This window comes from Hemitrygon akajei, chromosome 2 (assembly GCF_048418815.1).
Source record: "Hemitrygon akajei chromosome 2, sHemAka1.3, whole genome shotgun sequence".
In the NCBI taxonomy this organism is placed as follows: domain Eukaryota; kingdom Metazoa; phylum Chordata; class Chondrichthyes; order Myliobatiformes; family Dasyatidae; genus Hemitrygon; species Hemitrygon akajei.
Genome location: NC_133125.1, coordinates 186,186,257 through 186,201,607, shown reverse-complemented (window position 1 = coordinate 186,201,607; position 15,351 = coordinate 186,186,257). Strand labels below are relative to the sequence as shown.

Genomic DNA, 15,351 nt, shown 5'->3' with positions numbered 1-15,351 from the left:
CATCTCACCCACAAGACCACTGGACACAGGAGCAGAACGAGGCCCATCAAGTCTGCTCCACCATTCCGTCATGGCTGATTTACAACCATAGAACGTTACAGCACAGAACAGGCCTTTTGGCCCTTCTTGGCTGTGCCCAACCATTTTTCTGCCTAGTCCTACTGACCTGCACCTGGCCCATATCCCTCCAGACCCCTCTCATCCATGTACCTGTCCAAGTTTTTCTTAAATGTCAAAAGTGAGCCCGCATTTACCACTTCATCTGGCAGCTCATTCCACACTCCCATCACTCACTGCGTGAAGAAGCTCCCCCTAATGTTCCCTTTAAAATTTTCCCCCTTCACCCATGACCTCTGGTTTTTTTTCTCCCCTGGCCTCAGTGGGAAAAGCCTGCTTGCATTCACTCTATCTATACCCTTATAATTTTATACACCTCCATCAAATCAGCCCTCATTCTCCTACTCTCCAGGGAATAAAGTCCTAACCTATTCAACTTTTCTTTGTAACTCAGTTTCTCAAGTCCCGACAACATCCTTGTAAACCTTCTCTGCACTCTTTCAACCTTATTAATATCCTTCCTGTAATTAGGTGACCAAAACTGCACACAATACTCCAAATTCGGTCTCACCAATGTCTTATACAACCTCACCATAACATTCCAACTCTTATACTCAATACTTTGATTTATAATGGTCTTTATAATTGGCCTATGTACCAAAAGCTCTCTTTACAACCCTATCTACTTGTGACACCAATTTTAGGGAATTATGTATCTGTACTCCCAGATCCCTCTGTTCTACTGCACTCCTCAGTGTCCTACCATTTACCTTGTATGTTCTACCTTGGTTTGACCTTCCGAAGTGCAATACCTCACACTTGTCCGCAATAAACTCCATCTGCCATTTTTCAGCCCATTCCTCCAACTGGTCCAAATCCCTCTGCAAACTTTGAAAACCTTCCTCACTGTCCACTACACCTCCAATAGATTTGTTAAACATGACCTACCACGTACAAAGCCATGCTGACTTTTTCAATATGTCCCTCTCTATTCAAAAACTTGTAGATCCTATCTCTTAGTATTCCTTCCAATAATTTACCTACTACTGATGTCAAATTTACCAGCCTATAATTTACCGGATTACTTTTTGAGCCTTTTTTTTAAAAAAACAGATCTACATGAGCTATCCTCCAATCCTCCGGCACCTGACCCGTGGATATCGACATTTTAAATATTTCTGCCAGGGCCCCTGCAATTTCAACACTAGTCTCCTTCAAGGTCCGAGGGAATACCCTGTCAGGTCCTGGGGATTTATCTACTCTGATTTGCCTCAAGACAGCAAGCACCTCCTCCTCTTTAATCTGAATAAGTTCCATGACCTCCCTACTTGTTTGCCTTGTTTCCATAGACTCCATTCCGGTTTCCTTAGTAAATACAGATGCAAAAAACCCATTTCTTTTGGTTCCATACATAGCCGACTACTCTGATCTTCAAGAGGACCAATTTTATCCCTTACTATCCTTTTGCTCTTAACATACCTGTAGAAGCTCTTAGGATTATCCTTCACCCTGACTGCCAAAGCAACCTCACGTCTTCTTTTAGATCTCCTGATTTCTTAAGTATTTTCTTGCTCTTTTTATACTCCTCAAGCATCTTATTTCCTCCCTGTTGCCAATACATGTTATACATCTCTCTCTTCTTCTTTATCAGAGTTCCAATATCCCTCGAGAACCAAGGTTCCTTATTCACTTTGCCTTTAATCCTGACAGGAACATACAAACTCTGCACTCTCAAAATTTCTCCTTTGAAGGCCTCCCATTTACCAATCACATTCTTGCCAGAGAACAACCTGTCCTAATCCACGCTTTTTAGATCCTTTCTCATTTCTTCAAATTTGGCCTTTTTCCAGTTTGGAACTTCAACCCGAGGACCAGATCTATCTTTATCCATGATCAAGTTGAAACTAATGATGTTATGATCACTGGAACCAAAGTGTTCCCCTACACACACTTCCATCACCTGCCCTAACTCATTTCCTAATAGGAGATCTAATATTGCATCCTCCCTAGTTGGTACATCTATATATTGATTTAGAAAACTTTCCTGAACACATTTCACAAACTCTAACCCATCTAGACCTTTAACAGTATGTGAGTCCCAATCAATGTGTGGAAAATTAAAATCCCCTACAATCACAACTTTCTGTATCCTGCAGTTGTCTGTTATCTCTCTGCAGATTTGCTCCTCCAATTCTCGCTGACTATTGGGTGATCTATAATACAACCCGATTAATGTGGTCATAACTTTCCTGTTTCTCAGCTCCACCCATATGGCCTCGGTAAACAAGCCCTCTAATCTGTCCTGCCAAGGCACTGCTGTAATATTTTCCCTGACTAGCAAAGCCACCCCCCCCCCACCTTCATCCCTCGCCCTCTATCACGTCTGAAACATCGGAACCCTGGAACATTGAGCTGCCAGTCCTGCCCCTCCTGTAGTCAAGTTTTAGTTATGGCTATGATGTCATAATGCCACGTGTCAATCCAGGCCCTCAGCTCGTCTGCCTTTCCCACAATACTCCTCGCATTGAAATATACACACCTCAGAAGATTATTACCACAACACACAACCTTACTATTTGTGACTTTGCATGAACTACTAACATCATTTATTTTTACCCCCATTCCACTATCTACTCTGGCACTCTGGTTCCCACCCCCTGCAAATCTATTTTAAACCCTCCCCAATAACACTAGCAAACCTCCCTGCAAGTATATTGGTCCCCTTGTAGTTCAGGTGTAACCCGTTTCTCTTGTACAGGTCCCACCTGCCCCAGAAGAAGTCCCAATGATCTAGAAATCTGAAACTCTGCCCCCTACACCAGTTTCTCAGCCACGTGTTCATCTGCCGGAGCATCCTACTCTTACCCTCACTGGCACGTGGCACAGGAAGCAATCCTGAGATTACTACCCTCGAGGTCCTGTTTTTCTACTTCCTACCAAGCTCTCTGTACTCACTCTTCAGGACCTCCTGACTCTTTCTACCTATGTCATTGGTACCAATGTGTGCCACGACATCTGGCTGATCACCCTCCCACTTTAGAATGCTGTGCACACAATCAGAGATATCCTTGACCTTGGCACCCGGGAGGCAACAAACCATCCGGGAGTCTCTGTCACAACCACAGAACCTCCTGTCTGTACCCCTGACTATGGAGTCCCCTATCACTACCGCTCTCCTCTTCTTCCTCCCTCCCTTCTGCACTGCAGAACCAGACTCAGTGCCAGAGATCCGGCTGCCGCAGCTTGTCCCAGGTAAGCCATCCACCCCCCCACCCCCCCCCCCCCCCACCCCCAACAGTATCCAAATCAGTATACCTGTTTTGGAGGTATTTTCCCTTTATTTTATTTTCCCTTTCAACCCCATTCTCCTGTCTCCTCCCCATAACATTTGACTCCTGACTAATCAAGAATCTAGCACCCTCTGCTTTAAATATACCAAATGGCTTGGCCTGTGCAGCCATCTGTGGCAATGATTCCACACTTTCACCACCCTCTGGCCAAGGACAACTGGAATGTCCAAAGAAACAATCTTTCTCCAGAGGGGCATCACGTATAACTCTTCTTCCCTAAATTTGTTTCATTCTTCCCTCAGAACTCACTGTAGCTATCTCCAGGGCCACCCACACCTCACCTACTATTTATCACCCCATTCAGGCATCCTACTCTCTAATCATCTTAATCCTTCCCTAATTTCCCCATGATTCTCTCTGTACTGACTCCTACTAACACCTTCTCCAATCTTCACACACTGTTCTACCCTGTCTCATACCTCAACAGCAAAATATTAGGCCTGGATCAGAATGAGCCAAGCCAGGAGTTTCTAGAGGATAGATTGAAGGTAACCTACTCTTACCACTCATTTGGCTGAGGAACGGAAGGGAAAAACGTTGTCTAAACACCCAGAAGTGTGACATTACCTTTAACGCTTTGACCACAGTGGATAGTTCTTCAACTTCCGCAGTTGAACTGCCCAGTTGAGTATCGCGGAGTTGTAACAGCTCCTGTAGGGCAGCATTCTCTCCCTGGTATTTTTCCAGCTCCAAACTTGTTCTCTGCACCAGAGGCTCCAGTAACCTAAACAGAAATGGTGAATAATCAGAACAAAACTCTGCCACAGCCACCAACACTCGTAGAACATTTCAAAGCTAAAGGCTCCATGATTACCCTCCCCCTCTGATACAAGGCTCATCCTCAGCTGGAGCACCTTCTGGAACATAGAACAGTACCAATAGGATCAGGCTCTTCGGCTGACAATGTCGTGCCAAACTAACTAAACTAGCAATTAAATGGCCAACTATTCTAATGCCTCTGCCAACACAATGTCTATTCAGTATTTTTCAACTTTTCTCATATTCATGTGACTATCTAAATGTCTCTTAAAAGTTTCCAATGTATCTGGCTGGCTCTACCACTAGTGTATCTCAGGCACCCCACTCTGTGAGAGGGGTTAATTTCAAAGGAGATATGAGAGACAAGATTTTTTTACAAAGCACATTTGAGTTGGGTGCATGGACTGCCTTTGGTAGTAGAGACAGATACATTGGAGACTTTTAAGAGAGGTTATGGATGCAAGGAAAGTGGAAGGATATGGACATTGTGTAGACAGAAGAGAATACAATTCTGACCTACTGTGACTGGAATTAATTTACTGCATGTATTACTACAAATAATGCAACCACCTCATGCTAAAATATGAACACAAAGACTGCAGCAGCATTTACACTGGGTGCAATGGGAAGCCACACGGGCTGTCCAATTCAATTCCAGCCATTACCGATAGCCTTCCAAAGGAATACTAACTGCAGCTTTTCTTCAAGCTCCTTGTTTCGTGAAACAGCGGCAGACAGATTTTTGCTGTGTAGACCTGCACTTTCCTGAAACTCTTTTCTCTGCTGCTCCGATAGCTGGAGCTTTCCGGAATACTCGGACATCCGTTTCTTCATGTCCTCCAGCTGGCCTTTCAAATCCCAAGCTGGGCGCTTCTTCAGTACTGCTGTGAAAAGAAGCACATTTCGACAGTGACCCACACAATTTCTAGCTACTGTTTGTCAGTCATACCAAATATACAGAAGGGTGCTGGGAAAATCAGCCACCCTGCTCATGGATTGTTTGTTCCCCTCCCATCGGGGAGGAGGCCACATAGTAGACAATATGTGCAGGAGTAGGCCATTTGGCCCAGCTCCTTTGATCATCCACACCAGGACCACCAGACTCAGAAACAGTTACTGTCCTGAAGCAGTAAGGCCGATCCAACACCTCCACCCACTAAGCTGCCCCTCAACACCCACAACTACCACTACTTTATCATTTCCTGTCAGTCACCTTCTGTACACACACTTGTGCCAAGCGTCAATTTATGGACACACAATCCATCAATGAATACCAGCTGTCTTATGTGTTCTTCATTATGTTTTTAATTATTGTTGTTGTGTTCTTTACTTTATCGTGTTTTTGTGCTGCATCAGATCCAGAGAAACAAGTATTTTATTCTTCTCCACAGGAAATTACATACAGTACCTAACACATGAAACGCAATTAACTGAAGAAAGAATGGTCTTGATACAACTCTCAGCAATGCACAACTAGGCACCATTCACTGCTGTAAAACTTGAGATAAGAAAGCATCCAATGGAAACACAGATTGACACGATCCATTGCTCACTGTGACCACCATGAAATAAACTTGTGGATCCGAAGACATTCAGGGACTTAGACGTTTGGTGTCCACTAGACAGAGATTGTTCCCTAATCTTTTCTTTGAGTTACACAAAGAATGACTCTAGTCCAACGTTGCTTTCTCCTCAGCCATGATTTCCCCTCTACCATTGTGGACAGAGAGCCGCTGACCAGGTCTCAACTATTTCTGCACCTATGCTCTTCCAGAAACAGCCAATTCCCTGGTCTCCATCATCCACCCCTGCAGTACCTGCATAAAGGATATTCCACGATCTCTGCAGGTCGAACCTGACCTCATCACCACGCTACACTGTCCAATCAGTCGTTCAAAAGGTGGGTCAGAAAAGATTTACCCCAACCTCTGCTTGTGCCCATCTACAAAACAATCCGATGAAAGATCCAATCGCCAGCCTGTGCCCATCTACAACATAATCTGATCAGAGATCAATATCCAACCTGTGCCCATCGACAACACGATCGGATGAAAGATACAAACACCAACCTTCCTGACTCAGACGTTTCTGATAACCCAGTCTGAGCTGTCATCTCTCTCCGTCACCCAGCTGTGATTCTGACTCAGACGTTTCTGATAACCCATTCTGAGCTTCATCTCTCTCCCATCACCCAGCTGTGATTCTGACTCAGACGTTTCTGATAACCCAGTCTGAGCTGTCATCTCTCTCCGTCACCCAGCTGTGATTCTGACTCAGACGTTTCTGATAACCCAGTCTGAGCTGTCATCTCTCTCCCATCACCCAGCTGTGATTCTGACTCAGACGTTTCTGATAACCCAGTCTGAGCTGTCATCTCTCTCCGTCACCCAGCTGTGATTCTGACTCAGACGTTTCTGATAACCCAGTCTGAGCTGTCATCTCTCTCCGTCACCAAGCTGTGATTCTGACTCAGACGTTTCTGATAACCCAGTCTGAGCTGTCATCTCTCTCCCTTCACCCAGCTGTGATTCTGACTCAGACGTTTCTGATAACCCAGTCTGAGCTGTCATCTCTCTCCGTCACCCAGCTGTGATTCTGACTCAGACATTTCTGATAACCCAGTCTGAGCTGTCATCTCTCTCTGTCACCCAGCTGTGATTCTGACTCAGACGTTTCTGATAACCCAGTCTGAGCTGTCATCTCTCTCCCATCACCCAGCTGTGATTCTGACTCAGACGTTTCTGATAACCCAGTCTGAGCTGTCATCTCTCTCCGTCACCCAGCTGTGATTCTGACTCAGACGTTTCTGATAACCCAGTCTGAGCTGTCATCTCTCTCCGTCACCCAGCTGTGATTCTGACTCAGACGTTTCTGATAACCCAGTCTGAGCTGTCATCTCTCTCCGTCACCCAGCTGTGATTCTGACTCAGACGTTTCTGAAAACCCAGTCTGAGCTGTCATCTCTCTCCGTCACCCAGCTGTGATTCTGACTCAGACGTTTCTGATAACCCAGTCTGAGCTGTCATCTCTCTCCGTCACCCAGCTGTGATTCTGACTCAGACGTCTCTGATAACCCAGTCTGAGCTGTCATCTCTCTCCCTTCACCCAGCTGTGATTCTGACTCAGACGGCTCTGATAACCCAGTCTGAGCTGTCATCTCTCTCCCTTCACCCAGCTGTGATTCTGACTCAGACGTTTCTGATAACCCAGTCCGAGCTGTCATCTCTCTCCCATCACCCAGCTGTGATTCTGACTCAGACGTTTCTGATAACCCAGTCTGAGCTGTCATCTCTCTCCGTCACCCAGCTGTGATTCTGACTCAGACGTTTCTGATAACCCAGTCTGAGCTGCCATTCCGACTTTCCCCAGCTCTCAGAGGATCTAGCAACCAAAACATTCTTGCCATTTGTTTTCCCCGACAGATAATGCCTGACCGGATAAGCAGGTTCTGTTTTAGACAATAGGTGCAGAAGTAGACCATTCGGCCCTTCGAGCCTGCACTGTCATTTTGAGATCATGGCTGATCAACTACTATCAATACCCGGTTCCTGCCTTGTCCCCATATCCCTTGATTCAACCATAAGATACCTATCTAGCTCCTTCTTGAAAGCATCCAGAGAATTGGCCTCCACTACCTTCCAAGGCAGTGCATTCCAGACCCCCACAAACTCTCTGGAAGAAGTTTTTCCTTAACTCTGTCCTAAATGACCTACCCCTTATTCTGAAACCATACCCTCTGGTACTGGACTCTCCCAGCATCTGGAACTTATTTCCTGCCTCTATCTTCTCCAATCCCTTAATAAGCTTATCTGTTTCAATCAGATCCCCTCTCAATCTCCTTAATTCCAGCGTGTACAAACCCAGTCTCTCTAACCTCTCTGCGTAAGACAGTCCAGATATCCCAGGAATTAACCTCGTGAATCTACGCTGCACTTCCTCTACAGCCAGGATGTCCTTCCTTAACCCTGGAAACCAAAACTGTACACAATACTTCAGGTGTGGTCTCACCAGGGCTCTGTACAAATGCAAGAGGATTTCCTTGCTCTTGTACTCAATTCCCTTTGTAATAAAGGCCAACATTCCATTAGCCTTCTTCACTGCCTGCTGCACTTGCTCATTCACCTTCAGTGAACAAGGACTCCTAGATCTCTTTGTATTTCTCCCTTAGCTAACTCTACACCGCTCAGATAATAATCTGCCCACTCACCCAGCCTATCCAAGTCACCCTGAATTCTCCTAACATCCTCATCACATGTCACATTGCCACCCAGCTTAGTATCATCAGCAAATTTGCTGATGTTATTTTCAATGCCTACATCCAAATCGTTGACGTAAATTGTAAACTGCTGTGGTCCCAATACCGAGCCCTGTGGCACCCCACTAGTCACCACCTGCCATTCCGAGAAACACCCATTCACCGCTACCCTTTGCTTTCTATCTGCCAACCAGTTTTCTATCCATGTCAATGTCTTCCCCCCAATGCCCTGAACTTTGATTTTACCCATCAATCTCCTATGTGGGACCTTATCAAATGCCTTCTGAAAATCGAGGTACACTACATCCACTGGATCTCCCCCGTCTAACTTCCTGGTTACATCCTCGAAAAACTCCAACAGATTAGTCAAGCATGATTTACCCTTGGTAAATCCATGCTGGCTTGGCCCAATCCTATCACTGCTATCTAGATATGCCACTATTTCATCCCTAATAATGGACAGTAGCATCTTCCCCACCACCGATGTCAGGCTGACAGGTCGATAGTTCTCTGTTTTCTCCCTCCCTCCTTTCTTAAAAAATGGGATAACATTAGCCATTCTCCAATCCTCAGGAACTGATCCTGAATCTAAGGAACATTGGAAAATGATTACCAATGCATCCGCAATTTCCAGGGCCACCTCATTTAGTACCCTAGGATGCAGACCATCTGGACCTGGGGATTTGTCAGCCTTCAGTCCCATCAGTCTTCTCATCACTGTTTCCTTCCTAATGTCAATCTGTTTAATTTCCTCTGTTACCCTATGTCCTTGGCCCATCCATACATCTGGGAGATTGCTTGTGTCTTCCTTAGTGAAAACAGATCTAAAGTACTCATTAAATTCTTCTGCCATTTCTCTGTTTCCCATAACAATTTCACCTAATTCATTCTTCAAGGGCCCAACATTGTTCTTAACTATCTTCTTTCTCTTCACATACCTTTTGTATTGAAAGATGTTTGTAAAGTTCTATTTTCTACAGGATCATTATTGAGTGCTTGTCTGGCTGAAACAATTTTTGTGTGGTACGGAAGCTGCAAGCTCTCGAACCACAGGAATTTACAAAGGATAGTAAAAACCACCGGGGTCTCCCTCACCCCCTATCTGTGACATTGACTGGACGTGTTACAGGTAAAGGCCTGAAGCATTGCTGAGGATCCCATCCCAACCATCCATGCCTTTGACCCATTACTGTCAGGAAGGAGGTACAGGAGCATCAGGACTAGGATCACCAGAGCGTGTAACAGCTCCTTTCTTCAGACAGCGAGACTGATGAACACCCTGCCCTCTCCGAGGCCTTGTCACTAGGACAGCGAGACTGATGAACTCCCTGCCCTCTCCGAGGCCTTGTCACTGGGACAGCGAGACTGATGAACACCCTGCCCTCTCCGAGGCCTTGTCACTAGGACAGCGAGACTGATGAACTCCCTGCCCTCTCCGAGGCCTTGTCACTAGGACAGCGAGACTGATGAACTCCCTGCCCTCTCCGAGGCCTTGTCACTAGGACAGCGAGACTGATGAACTCCCTGCCCTCTCCGAGGCCTTGTCACTAGGACAGCGAGACTGATGAACACCCTGCCCTCTCCGAGGCCTTGTCACTAGGACAGCGAGACTGATGAACACCCTGCCCTCTCCGAGGCCTTGTCACTAGGACAGCGAGACTGATGAACTCCCTGCCCTCTCCGAGGCCTTGTCACTAGGACAGCGAGACTGATGAACTCCCTGCCCTCTCCGAGGCCTTGTCACTCGGACAGCGAGACTGATGAACTCCCTGCCCTCTCCGAGGCCTTGTCACTAGGACAGCGAGACTGATGAACTCCCTGCCCTCTCCGAGGCCTTGTCACTAGGACAGCGAGACTGATGAACTCCCTGCCCTCTCCGAGGCCTTGTCACTAGGACAGCGACTGATGAACATCCTGCCCTCTCCGAGGCCTTGTCACTAGGACAGCGAGACTGATGAACTCCCTGCCCTCTCCGAGGCCTTGTCACTAGGACAGCGAGACTGATGAACACCCTGCCCTCTCCGAGGCCTTGTCACTAGGACAGCGAGACTGTTGAACTCCCTGCCCTCTCCGAGGCCTTGTCACTAGGACAGCGAGACTGATGAACTCCCTGCCCTCTCCGAGGCCTTGTCACTAGGACAGCGAGACTGATGAACTCCCTGCCCTCTCCGAGGCCTTGTCACTAGGACAGCGAGACTGATGAACTCCCTGCCCTCTCCGAGGCCTTGTCACTAGGACAGCGAGACTGATGAACTCCCTGCCCTCTCCGAGGCCTTGTCACTAGGACAGCGAGACTGATGAACTCCCTGCCCTCTCCGAGGCCTTGTCACTAGGACAGCGAGACTGATGAACATCCTGCCCTCTCCGAGGCCTTGTCACTAGGACAGCGAGACTGATGAACACCCTGCCCTCTCCGAGGCCTTGTCACTAGGACAGCGAGACTGATGAACTCCCTGCCCTATCCGAGGCCTTGTCACTAGGACAGCGAGACTGATGAACACCCTGCCCTCTCCGAGGCCTTGTCACTAGGACAGCGAGACTGATGAACACCCTGCCCTCTCCGAGGCCTTGTCACTAGGACAGCGAGACTGATGAACATCCTGCCCTCTCCGAGGCCTTGTCACTAGGACAGCGAGACTGATGAACTCCCTGCCCTCTCCGAGGCCTTGTCACTAGGACAGCGAGACTGATGAACTCCCTGCCCTCTCCGAGGTCTTGTCACTAGGACAGCGAGACTGATGAACACCCTGCCCTCTCCGAGGCCTTGTCACTAGGACAGCGAGACTGATGAACTCCCTGCCCTCTCCGAGGCCTTGTCACTAGGACAGCGAGACTGATGAACTCCCTGCCCTCTCCGAGGCCTTGTCACTAGGACAGCGAGACTGATGAACACCCTGCCCTCTCCGAGGCCTTGTCACTAGGACAGCGAGACTGATGAACTCCCTGCCCTCTCCGAGGCCTTGTCACTAGGACAGCGAGCTGTTTACTTGCGCTCCACAGTACATTCATTTTGAATTACACTTTAATTTATGGCGATATTTTCTTTTATGCGTGATAGATGTTTATGGGTGTGCTATAATCCAGGGGAATGTTGTTTTGTTTGGTTGTATGTATATACAGTCAGATGACAATAAACTTGAAACTGAACTTCAAGAGCACAAGGTTCTGGATACTTTATCTGTTGCCTGGGTGGAGAAAGGACAGCTTTCTAAGCCAGCTGGCATCCAGAGAGGTGAAGTGACTGTAGTGACCCAACAATTAAGAGAAATTCTGCAAATGCTGGAAATCCAAAGTAACACACACACACACAAAGTGCTGGAGGAACTCAGAAGATCAGGAGCATCGATGGAAGTGAATAAACAGTCAACACTTCAGGCCTGGAAGATGCCACTATAAAACAAAAGGTGGGCGGAGGGGAAGGAGGATAGCTGGAAGGTGAGAGGTGAGGCCAGGTGGATGGGAAAGGTAAAGGGCGGAGAAGAAGGCATTTAATCGGAGAGGAGAGTGGATCATAGGAGAAAGGGAAGGAGGGGTAATAGGTAGGTGAGAAGAGGTAAGGAAGCAGAGAAGGGAAGAACAGAATTTTCTAAAGGAGAAACCAATAACTATGTCACCAGGTCGGAGGCCATCCAGACGATGCTCCTCCACCATGAGGATGGAATCAATCGGGAGTCCATTTCATCAAACACCTGGTCCATCTGCCAAAAGTGGAACTTCCTGGTTCCGGCACGTCAGTCCATGACCCCCTCTTGTGCCACAGTGAGGCCACTCTCAGGGTGGAGAAGCAACCTTATAATCCATCTGAGTAGCCTCCAAGCTGATGGGGTGATCAATCTCTCCTTCTGGAACAGAAAAATGATTCCCTCCTTCTCTCTTCTGCTCCCCACTCTTGCCTCCAACTTCTCTTTCACTTTCTCTCGTGGCCTATTCTCCTCTACCGCCAGATTCCTCCCGCAGTCCCTTACCTTCCCCCCCACCTGGTTTCACCTGTCACCTTCTAACTTGCCGCCTTCCCCCCCCCAGCATCTTCCCACTTCCTTTTCAGTCTCGAAGAAGGGTCCTGGCCCAATATGTCGACATTTCCACAGATGATTCCTGATCTGTTGAGTTCCTCATGCATTTTGTGTGTGGTGACCATTCCCCTACAATGGCAAGGTCAGAGTCCATCGAGTGGTCCCGCACCGCTAACCTGTTTCTTTCCCTTTTCCCTCCCTAATCCCAGTGAGCAAGTCTGCAGGTAACTAGAGATCGCAACAGCCTGCCGCGAGAGCAGTGTCCCGCGTGTAGATCGCTCCAACAATAATCTCAGCAGTAAAAGCACTTTAGCACCCTCTCACCTCCTTCCCAATTCCCCACAGCAAACCCCACTCACCATACAGTGACCATCCCATCACAATTTAAATCCATTTGTTAACTCACGTCACTTTGTTTAATTGCATCAGAGATTGGTTCCAATTTACAAATTCAGAGACATGGACGTACGTACCTGATTACAAATTCAGAGACATAGAGGTACGTACCTGATTACAAATTCAGAGACGTAGAGGTACGTACCTGATTACAAATTCAGAGACATGGACGTACGTACCTGATTACAAATTCAGAGATGTGGACGTACGAACCTGATAACAAATTCAGAGACGTGGACGTACGAACCTGATTACAAATTCAGAGACGTGGACGTACGAACCTGATTACAAATTCAGAGACGTGGACGTACGTACCTGATTACAAATTCAGAGACGTGGACGTACGAACCTGATAACAAATTCAGAGACGTGGACGTACGAACCTGATTACAAATTCAGAGACGTGGACGTACGAACCTGATTACAAATTCAGAGACGTGGACGTACGTACCTGATTACAAATTCAGAGACTTGGACGTACGTACCCGAAGTGCTGTTGGAAACAGTGGCCTTTGCAGCAGGTCTCTCGGTCCCTTTGACTGTCACTGCCTGCCGAGCTGTGGAAAACACTCGGTGGTTTGTTACATCAGCCTGAAAAAACCTTCAACAGTACAACAAGCTGACAGTGCGTGATCAGGTCAGACTCGTATCCATTACTCATACCACGCCACGGGCCAACAGCTAACCACCCTCTCCCCGTCCATTCCACCCCGAGGACCCATTGCTTTATACCCCTTCTTCCATAGCACAAAATAGCTGATAATTAGCGAGACACTGTTCGGGTTACTTGGTCAGATCCAACAGCACCCACAGTCAGAATCAGATTTATGGCCAATACACCAGTCTCCCAATCACATCCCCAGTTTTTAGTGTCTCTCTGTTGCATCACAGCATGAAGGCTAAACAAAACACAGGGGAGTTCTGACAAAGGTTTATATGGTTAAGAGAGGCATCGACAGAGTAGACAAGACAGTATCTTTCTCCCAGAGTTGAAATGTCTAATGCCACAGGGCATGCATTTAAGAAGTGAGGGTCAAGTATTTTTTCTGAAACACAGAGAGCGATGGATGCCTGGAGTGCACTACCTGGGGTGGTGGAGTAGAAGCATTAGGGGCTTTAAGAGACATTTAGATAGCGACATGAATATGAGGGAACTGGACGGATATGGACATTGTGTAAGTATAAAGGATAGTTTAGTTGGCCATTTGATTAGTAATTTAATTGGTTCAGCACAACGTTGTGAGCCGCAGGGCCTGTTCCTGTACTATGAAACAATGGGTCAGAGTTAGGCTGCCTTTCAAAGGGAGCAGGGATCAAGAGAAATGTCCGAAGAGACAACTTGGCAGAGGATTTCAACCACTTAGTCAGGAGCTGTTGATGAGGATGATAGGCAAAAGGGGGGGGGGGGGGGGGGAAGAGGGTGACTGGGCGATTGGAATACCAAACCAAAGCTGTAGAGTTTTACTAGTTACTAAAGTAGAGTGCGAGGTGAGAAGAAAATTAGTGAGCACCAACACTGAAGAGAAGAATGGGCTGTGCAGATAAACAGGCATGGCACGGAGACGGACTGGGCACAGTCCTGTTCAAAGTGCAGATCAGCAGGCATGGCACGGAGACGGACTGGGCACAGTCCTGTTCAAAGTGCAGATAAACAGGCATGGCACGGAGACGGACTGGGCACAGTCCTGTTCAAAGTGCAGATAAACAGGCATGGCACGGAGACGGACTGGGCACAGTCCTGTTCAAAGTGCAGATAAACAGGCATGGCACGGAGACGGACTGGGCACAGTCCTGTTCAAAGTGCAGATAAACAGGCATGGCACGGAGACGGACTGGGCACAGTCTTGTTCAAAGTGCAGATCAGCAGGCATGGCACGGAGACGGACTGGGCACAGTCCTGTTCAAAGTGCAGATAAACAGGCATGGCACGGAGACGGACTGGGCACAGTCCTGTTCAAAGTGCAGATAAACAGGCATGGCACGGAGACGGACTGGGCACAGTCTTGTTCAAAGTGCAGATCAGCAGGCATGGCACGGAGACGGACTGGGCACAGTCCTGTTCAAAGTGCAGATAAACAGGCATGGCACGGAGACGGACTGGGCACAGTCCTGTTCAAAGTGCAGATAAACAGGCATGGCACGGAGACGGACTGGGCACAGTCCTGTTCAAAGTGCAGATAAACAGGCATGGCACGGAGACGGACTGGGCACAGTCCTGTTCAAAGTGCAGATCAGCAGGCATGGCACGGAGACGGACTGGGCACAGTCCTGTTCAAAGTGCAGATAAACAGGCATGGCACGGAGACGGACTGGGCACAGTCCTGTTCAAAGTGCAGATAAACAGGCATGGCACGGAGACGGACTGGGCACAGTCTTGTTCAAAGTGCAGATCAGCAGTGATGGAAGAAACCAAAGTTGAAATCCTGGTGCAGAATTCCCTGAAGGCCAACTTGCAAGTTAAGTAAGGAAGGCAAAGGCAACGTTAGCATTCATTCTGGAAGAACTGGAATGTAAAAGGAAG

At 47.6% G+C, this 15,351-nt stretch overlaps 1 protein-coding gene across 1 annotated transcript in view; it reads right to left on the bottom strand.

The window, feature by feature from the left end:
- Positions 1-15,351, bottom strand: part of kifc1 (kinesin family member C1) — a 102,609-nt gene that overhangs the window by 53,170 nt on the left and 34,088 nt on the right. Inside the window, exons 5-7 of the mRNA XM_073036434.1 lie at positions 13,316-13,387; positions 4,858-5,050; positions 3,975-4,131 (exon numbers count right to left, since the gene is read on the bottom strand). Of these exons, the coding sequence (XP_072892535.1) occupies positions 3,975-4,131; positions 4,858-5,050; positions 13,316-13,387 (422 nt within the window). The remainder of the gene's footprint in view (positions 1-3,974; positions 4,132-4,857; positions 5,051-13,315; positions 13,388-15,351) is intronic.